This window comes from Grammomys surdaster, unplaced genomic scaffold (assembly GCF_004785775.1).
Source record: "Grammomys surdaster isolate TR1022 unplaced genomic scaffold, NIH_TR_1.0 1036, whole genome shotgun sequence".
NCBI lineage: Eukaryota > Metazoa > Chordata > Mammalia > Rodentia > Muridae > Grammomys > Grammomys surdaster.
The window spans coordinates 2,955,713-2,965,007 of record NW_021605455.1 but is presented as its reverse complement, the minus strand read 5'-3'; the positions used below and the strand labels follow the sequence as shown (position 1 = coordinate 2,965,007).

At 45.1% G+C, this 9,295-nt stretch overlaps 1 protein-coding gene across 2 annotated transcripts in view; it reads left to right on the top strand.

Annotated features, from left to right (window-relative positions):
- Slc14a2 (solute carrier family 14 member 2) overlaps positions 1 to 9,295 on the top strand; it is a 420,436-nt gene that overhangs the window by 397,964 nt on the left and 13,177 nt on the right. For both annotated transcript variants that reach the window (XM_028783201.1, XM_028783202.1), the window contains 2 exons: positions 5,029 to 5,154; positions 8,536 to 8,618. In XM_028783201.1, coding sequence (XP_028639034.1) covers positions 5,029 to 5,154; positions 8,536 to 8,618 — 209 coding nt within the window. The remainder of the gene's footprint in view (positions 1 to 5,028; positions 5,155 to 8,535; positions 8,619 to 9,295) is intronic.

The following is a 9,295-nucleotide window of genomic DNA, read 5'->3' as shown; positions in this document are numbered from 1 at the left end:
GGGAGGGAGGGAGGGAGGGAGGGAGGGAGGGAGGGAAGAAGACAAAGAGATAGAGAAAGAGAATGACCTCTAGTAATGAAAAGTCATACCACAAAGCTAAACGCAGGAAAGCGTCTGTCCAAATTATAACCAAAGTGTGACCAGTAGTAAATAAACAAACACACATTGTTTATGATACAGTACTACAGAAGCAGCCATTCTGGCATTCTGTCTAGAGAACAGCCCATAGTGCATTGGGCATGTCACGAGAGCGTGAGAGCCAGGGAGCTGGGGAAACAACAAGTGGTTCCCATTGGTGGGTTCAGATGCTCCGCACGACAGACATCGAGAACATCAATAGGCGGTATCAATCCACCTCCAGGAGAAAGGAAAACTGGTCAAACCTGAGGAGGCAGCTTGTGGAGGAACACAGGCAAGGCCACCACAGGCTGATTTTAGGGGCATGAGCCACTGTGGGCTGACTTTTTAAAAGACACACTAGATGAATTTTTCTCTTTGTAAAAATATCAAATTTGGCTTGAGATTTTTTTTTAAGAGGGGCTTTGGATCCCTCAAAGAAATTTCAAAAAGCTAAAAGTTTTATTTCACAGTCAAGGTCTTGTACAAAATCCTTGTTGCTGCCGATCATCTGATGTCTTTAGAGGCATGAGAACGCTAAAGTCACTACTGCCCCAGAAAGAATGTTTCTGAACAAATAATGAGAGCTCCAAACTGTTTTCCTTCTAAGACACCAGGAAGACGGTGCCACTAAAGTTTTACCTTCTAAAACATGAAATAGTTGTAGCTATCCTTGAGGGTATGGACTGTGTCCCTGGAATGTCCTAAATAGAACTTGAATGAACATGTGTGCACTGGAATGTTTAATACAGTGGGTTAGTAGAGAGGGAAGCAGCAATTCTTAGACCGAGCACATACCCAGGAGTTACTCGCCTACTGGCAGTGACACACAGGTTACCAAGGACAGAGCTTCCCAGCCACGTGCCACAGAACATTTGCAGCTGGGCTGATGGGGCAATGCCAGTGTGCCTCTACACAGACTGGGACGTGGTCATCAGGAACCCTGGGCTCTGTCTCTGTTTACTACACCATCATGCTGAGGTGGGGACAGGAGAGGGCACAGGCCGGGGACAGGGATGGAGACATTTATTGAATAAAATTTACTGTTGAGTTATAGCAGGTGAGGTCTCATCTCCAAGTAACCTGGGCTTCGTGATCAGCCAGGGTAGACCTAGATAACATCCAATGGTCAAACCACATCCTGTCAGAGGTCCACCTTCAGTAGCCTGCTTTCTTTCTCTTATTAACTGGTTTCTTCAGCGACTTCTATAGGACTTCTGGTCCTAGCAGGTTGGTCATCTATAGCCAAGCAATAATGATATAGCCATCTGTAAACCATGGTTTGATCCAGATAATTGTGGAAATGATCACCTATACCCTGTAATGTCCAAACCCCACACAGCTCAGCTATAACCTTTGTCAGTCAATAAAAACCTGTCACCTCTAGTTCAATATTTATAAGACTTTAACATTCAGCATAAGACACATCACTTTTTAAGTTACTCATGGGTTGTGGAGATGACTTGGCTCAGAAAAATGCTTGTCAAGCAAGCATGAAGACCTGAGTTTGATCCTCAGCACTCAAAGGAAGCAGATACAGTGGCAGACTCCTATAATCCCAGCACTTGGTGGGGCGGCGGGGCATGGACAGAGGCTCTCTCAGACTACAGGTTCAGAGAGATACCCAGTCTCAAAAACTGTGGCGAAGAGTAATAAGGAAGAAACCCCATGTCAACCCCTGGTCTATACACACGTGCACACACGCACACACATACACACATGTGCACAAAGACATGAGTACATGCATATAAACACACAATTGTTACATACCCTGGTATAGCCATTGTTTCTTTGTGTCATTCAGAAATTAAAATTCATAGGATAATCATCCCTTGTTAACTTACTTAACAACATTCTGCGTGCCTACCATGGATCTACCAGATGTGTGGTAGATGCTAGAGGTGCCAGAGGAAGTCAAGTACCTCACCAGTCAAAAACATGTGATTAAGGCACAGCTAGGGAAGAGTCTGTGGAGGTAGGTGTAAAACTGCAGCTGTTCCCCAAGGAGAAGAGACCATCCTGCCTGGAACAGGGGAGCCCAGTGCCATTAGAGAGTAGTGTCCTCCCTGCAGATATGTCTGCTGTGTGAACAGCTGCAATCTCTTCCAGAGCATTTCATAAGTGTTATCTGGTTTTGTTACAGTATAGCAAAGAAGTAGTAGATAGACTCCAGATATCTGTCATCATTTACCGGTCAGGTTGAGAAAGGCAGCCCTACAGGGGCTATATATTTCTTTCTGGAAGAATTATATCCTGCCATTAAGGAAGTGTCAATGAGGGTACATGATTTGCAAAATGCCAGGCAGAAAGTAACGGCCTCTGCATTCCAGACCGTGCTTCTGCTCCTTCTTTTCTGCTACACGGATGGAATGTCTCATTTCTACAGTAATGACACACATGCTGCTCTCGGGGTGCTCCTTCATCTGCTCAGAGTATTTGAAAAATGTTTCCCGGGGTCCAGGAGGAGTTTGCTCTCACTTTTGCTCTGTTTTCAAGCATTTGGAAGCTGTTTGCTTCGTGTTCAGTCTCTGTTATAGCATCTCTTTCCACCTCTCAGCTCTTGGCTGTCACAGCTAGAAGCTGTGAACTACAGGGTGGCCCTGTGTAAGAGGTACTTGTTACTATGTAGCATCTCTTTCCACCGCTCAGCTCTTGGCTCACAGCTAGGGGCTGTGGACTTCAGTAGCCTATGTGAGAGGTGGGTACCTGTTACTTTTCCTTCGTTGTGATCAGGCTATCAGCTCTATTACACGTAGTAACCTGCCCCACTCACTTTCCTGTCTCTGAACCCGTGGAGACTCTGTTACTAAACACAAGGGACCCGGGTCATCATAGCCCATTCTTATCAGACATCCCTCAGCTACTCAACTCAAAACCTTTATCAACATCTACCTCCATTCCTCTGGCTGTTTAACCATACACAAAAAAAGAGAATCTTAACAAAAACATTCCTGTTCATATCACTGGCCCCAGTCAAATGTTCCTTTGGCTTATGCATATAAAAAAAAATAGCACAGGCTAGTACTCGGCATTTATTGTGAGCTCTGATATCCAGGATGAGGGCAGAGCTAATGGGAAAGCCCTTTTCTTGTACCAAGCAAGCTTGTGCTGTTTAATACAGTGCAGCAGTGTGTGTGTGGGGGGGGGGAGACAGTGAATTGGGAGTCATGAAGCTTGATACAGTCTCTGGCTTTTTCTGTGGTTCATGAGCAGGCTTGGTGAGTTGATCTCTCTAGATAAGAGATGTGGCATGATCTTGACGTTCTCATCCAGTTCTGAGTTTATGATATCAAGGTCAATAAAAATTGTGGCCAAGGGATGGGCTGTGGTACCAGCTCTGCTCTATGAGGAAGGAGAAGCAGCTCCGACCACAGTGGGTGCTCTTCTGGCTGGATAAACATGCTCTGTGGATAGATACATCTTGCCTCGTCGAGTGGTGAAAAGACATACCCCTTTAGTCTCTTACCATGTGTCTTCAAAGATGTCTCAGGGCAAGCTAACATACCAGGAAGTCTGCGGGGCAGAACTAGTGAATATTTCTCAACCTCGGGAGTTAGGGATCAAGGCTGAGCCATGGACACAACGCTAGCTCACTGGTTGCCCCTTGCATCTGAGCCACCACTGTATGTTCTCTTTTGATGTGAGGGCATAAGTAAGATGTTCTTCCTCGCTCACACACGCCCCACAGCTCCTGGTCCGGTCTGAGTTTTGTTAACATTGTCTCTGCAGCACCAGCGGGGTAATCTATATCTGTATTTTCAAAGTTTTATGTCTGTGCGAATTAACAGAGGAACTTGTTAAAAGGCAGATTTTTAAATTAGTAGTTTTGAGATGACATCTGAAATTCTGTGTTCCTAGCAAGCTCTTTTGTGGGATCCATGGAGCTGGTCTACACACCACATAGTAAGTAGAAAAGATAAAAAAGCAAAGGATTGGAAGCCAAAAGACCCGTAGTTCACTTTGTAAGATTCTACAGAATTCACTGTGAGCCTTGATTCCCAGCTTTTTGCAGTAACAATGCTCACTGTTTTCTTCTTGAGATGATTCTAACAGGATGAAGTATACAGATATTATAGTGTGGACATTCCACTTCTACAGTCAGCCAGTGCCCAACCCCACTCTGGCTGCTCCAGAACCCAAACAGAGCGTGCCTGGTGGACCTAGGAGCCCACACTTTCATAAGCAGCCCCAGTGATTCAATCCTGCCTGTTCTGAAGCTACACCATGAGAAGTCTTGTTTCTAATGTAAGAATACCCTCCCCATTAAGTGGCAACTGAAGACAGTGTGGTACAGTAAGGGTTCTCCCGGAACCAGTAATGCGTTCCAGACATTAGGCCCTTCTTATAATGGCACTTGCAAATCTTTAGCATGAAGCTCACTTTAGTAGGAGGTCCTATTGAAATTCAGACGCTGGTTCTACCAGTCTGAGGTAAAACATGAAATTATGAATTTTTTAAAAAGTCTTTTTTCTTTTTTTTTTAACCTTTTCAGCTGATCTGGGGTGAGGAGAGCTCAGACATTTGTTAAAGCAGACAGATAGTCTAATATGCAGCAAGCTTTGGAACTCAGAGACACCCGAGTCACTGGCTGAACCATAGTGACTGGCCAGTCAGCTCAGAGACTGCCTTATCTCTTTGACTGTGGAGTAATGGGTCTAAGCCTGGTTCATCCATCTTTTGAGCTGGCTATAACTTGGGTTTGTGTGTGGAACGAAGTGGATTGTAAAGGGAAGGACAGGGCCACTGGGCATTTTGTACAAAGACTCATGCAGTTACCCCTCCAGCATGGAGCTGCCTCACTCTCTCCTCTCTAACTTCTGGCTGTTATTCTTCTTGGTTCCAAAGCTTGGCCCTTACAGATGGGAACCTTACAGGTGGCATACTGACTTGTCTCTTCTTGTCCCTGGCTAGGTGGCAGTGGAGAGCAGTCACACAGAACAAGCCAGTGGAAGACAGAGGAGGGCTCTGAGACGGTGCTCCCCAGGCGTAGGAGTGTGTTCCACATCGAGTGGTCATCCATCCGGAGGAGGAGCAAAGGTTCGTACTTCCTCTCCCTCCCACTCAGGCCCCAACTTCCTATCTCAAAGCAGACAACAGAGGTACTCACTACACAATGGTCCTTTAAACACATGACCACTGGCCAAAGCCATGGGTCTCCTGTATCTGGACACACCCAGCTGATGGGGAAATAATCCAGAACAAGTGACAGGCTTCTGTAGAGCCAGTGAGAGGTCTCAGCTTGGCTCTGGGATTACCTGCAACCCATTCACAAAGGTTCAAATTTATCCCATCAGGAAAACAGCCTGGTCCAGCAGCTAGATCCTTTAGAATTCGTCATGCGATTCGAATTTGCCACCAGTTTATAAAACACGTGGTGCGACTGCCTCTAATCTCAGCATTCAGGAGGCTGAGGCAGGAGGACAGCCCAATGGAATCCCTCTTAAAACAAACTATCATAAATCCACCTGTTCAGAAGGCTGATGGAAAGTTCCCACTGTAACAGTGACCAGTGACCAGGGGGCCAAAGCTGAAAGGATGGCGGAGAGAGAAGGGGACGCAAGAAGTCAGGGCTGAGCAGAGGAAGATACCGGATACTTGAACTAGAAACCAAGGTCAGATTCTAGCCAATATCAAGCATTCTGGAGAGACAGTCCCAGTCAGCTGAGGGATGGAGAAGCCTCTAATCAGATGGGACAGAGCACAGTTCCACCATAGCCCCAGAGTACTGACTCGCTGGCTGTGCAGGGCCACTGTGTGAGAGAGAGAGAGCTGACCCTTGGGCTGATGCTCCTCAAGTCACTCACAACCCAGGAGCTGCTGTGGTGCCTGTTTGTCTTGCTGTAGTTTTTCCATTCTCATTCATTCATACCCAAAGTTAGCCAATACAGCATGCGCCTAGAGCAGTTATGGGGAAAACTTGCAGGTAAAGAGGGCAGCGCAGGTCTTCAAGGGAGGCCCGGGGGTGGGGGAAGGAAGTGCAGCCCATGCAAAGGGGCCTGGGATGGAGAAGTCCATGGAGAAGGCTGAAGTCTGGCAGCCTCTTCCAGACAGAAGCAGAGGGTCAGAGGGTGGCTCAGAAGGGAGGCCACACGTACAAGCCTCAAGTTCGGAGGCACCCTCTCTGTTTCCTCTTTCCAAAGCTTTCAAATTTTATTCGTTTCCCTCAAGTCAGTGGTTCTCAGCCTTCCTAATGCTGTGACCCTTTAATACAGCTCCTCATGTTGTGGTGACCCCCCCAACCATAAAACTATTTTTGTTGCTACTTCATAACGGTAATTTTGCTACTGTTACGAATCATAATTAGTTTTTGCCGATGGTCTTAGGCAGTCCCTGTGAAAGGGTCTTTTGACACCGCCCCCCAAATGAGTCACGACACACAGATTGAGAACCCCTGAAGGGCTTGTCTGTAGCCCCTTCTTCTTCACAAGTGGGAACTGGGTGCCTTTGCTAGTTCCCTTCTAGTGCTTAAACACCCCAAACACACTTAAATGCCAAGGGGAATAACAGCCAAGAGGAAGGCGAGCCCAGCCTGCTGTTCTCATATGTGACCACAGGAGGGCACCAGAGTACCAAGTCCAAAGCTTCTTAAGGCCTGCTGTTTTCCTAGAGGACTGAACCTAAAATGGTCATCCTTAAAAATGAGCCAGCCTAATAATGGAAGCTGTTTAGAGTCACGTTGCAAAAGTTCTATAGAACCACAAGGGAAGGAGGACATCTCAAGACCTATCGCAAGTGACTACATGGTTATAATCTATCCTGATCCAACTATTAAAATGCTATAATTCAAAGACAAAAAAATATTAAAGATTTTCCTTATTTTATGAGTTTAATTAGCATTTCTTGCCCAAGTATAGTGGGAAGCAAAGTGGATGGATCTCTATGAGTTCAAGGCCAGCTTGTTTTTCATAACAAGTTCCAAGTCAGCCAAGGCTACATAGTGAGACCTTGTCTCAATTGATAATAATAACAACAACAACAACCAGGAAAAATAAGAAGCAAACACTATAGTTAAAATGGAAGAGGAGATGGAAGATGAATAATTGAGGGTATGAGATGGAAGGGAATAATTTTAGAATCATCTGCCTGATGAGAATCAGTTCAAACTCAGATCCTGCACGGTCCAGTTGCCCATGACTTTATGAAAAACGGGCAAAGGGTATCAACATCCCAGTCTCTTCCTTTTTAAAAATATTCCTATTGGGACTGGAGAGGTGGCTCAGTGGTTAAGGTCTTCTTACAGATGTTCGATTCCCAACACACACAGTGGCTCACAACCACCCGTGACTATGGTTCCAGTGGATCTACTGGCCTCTTCTACCCTCTGTGGATACCAAGCACATATGTGGTGCACACACACATCTGCAGGCAAAACACCCACACTTAAATGAACATTTGACAAAACACTCACATATAAAATAATTATTTAGAATATGTTTTAATTATTTAATTAGTATATTAATTAGTTAATTGAGAATTTCATAATGCATTTCTATCATATATACCCTCAACTCCTCCCTGGAACTTCTCACAGATCTACTTTCCACTCTGTATCCCAACTTCATGTCCTCCTTTTACTTTTCCTTCTTTCTTTTTTCCTTTCTTTCTTTCTTCCTTTCTTTCTTTCTATAATCCATCAGGTCTAATTTGTGCTGCCCATATAGTCCCAGGTATGGGCCCATCCTCTGAGGTTCAGTTAGCCTACCAGTGGAAAACTGACTCTCTTGTTCCCAGAGGCCCTCAACTATAGCTCCTCAGTTAGGGGTGGGGTCCCTATCACTCGGTGCTAGAATGTTGATGTGCTTGGTTTTGGGCAGGCATATGAAGCTGCTGCTAGTTTGTGCATGTCACAGCCCTGCCGTGTCCAGAAGGCACCATGAGCTCTCATCCTGGCCAACCTCTGACTTTGACTCTTCCACCCTCTCTTCCTCCATAGTTGCCAAGTCTTGGGATGGTGTGATATGCCCACTTGTGGGGGAGCACTCCTCTGACACTTACTCCTTTGACACTTACTCTCTGCACCAGCCACTGCTCACTCCACACCCTGTCCATCCTACATGTCTTCATGTGATACTGAGATCATAGAGAAGCCACCAACCCTCTAGGCTACTGCTTTCTCAACTAAAATACAGGGGTAAAGCTAAAGGGGGGGCATCTTGACTAAGAGCCACTGGGGTCTCTGAACTTCCTGTATTCCTTCATGCCCTGTTTACATGAAGATGTACCTTTTCCCTGAATAGAGGTCTCCAAATAAGCCTGACCAATAAAGGAACGAAGGGCTCTTAGCCATTAGAGCCCATGATTTCATGCTTCCTATAGAAGATACCAAATAGTCTAACCTAAGACTTTTGAGAAATTACTGCCACGGTGCCAAAGTACAGGTGTCTAAAGTGATGGTTCTCTCTTTCTTTTCAACTCCAGTGTTTGGAAAAGGTGAACACCAAGAGAGACAAACCAAAGAGCCACTTCCCTGCCTGTATCGGAAGCCTACAGTGGAACTCTTTGTGAGTATGGGGACCCCAGACCAGAGACAGCACCCTGCAGCACAGAACCCACAGCAGGCTGGGGAATTGCAGTCCATCAAGGAGGCTCTGATTTAGGGAGACATCTCTTGAGTTCCTGTTTTCAGATCTGCATTTACATGGATTAAAATGTCTATTTTCCTCAGTTTGCTTTGTTAAAAGCTATACCTTTTCATTTGGATGATTATCTACCATCAGTTTTCATTTAGGAAATAAGTTTGTGCCTTTTTGGTTTTTTTTAAAGAAAACCTTTGTAATTTGATCTCATACCTCTGCTTTTAAAATTCAAAAACTTATCATGCTAGGGGAAAATAATTTCTTTCAGAAAGAATATAAGACTGTAGCTTTTTAAGAAAATCTAGACATCGGTAGTTAAATCTTCATTCTACCATTCAACTTTGACACTTGCAACAAGAAACACTGACTGCCTGAATCCTCATCCACAGAATGAGGACAAAGATACCATCTCATTCTACTGAGGTTGACTACTGTAAATAAGATGGTGTGTAAAAACAAACAACCTAAAGAGACTGGAGATGGTTAAATAGCAGTTTAATAAAACCCCAAATGGAAATCTCAACTCGGGTACCCCCATCCCACCCCAAGAGACTTCAAATGTCACCTGGTGTAAAAACCATAAAAATGTGGACGATTCTTAC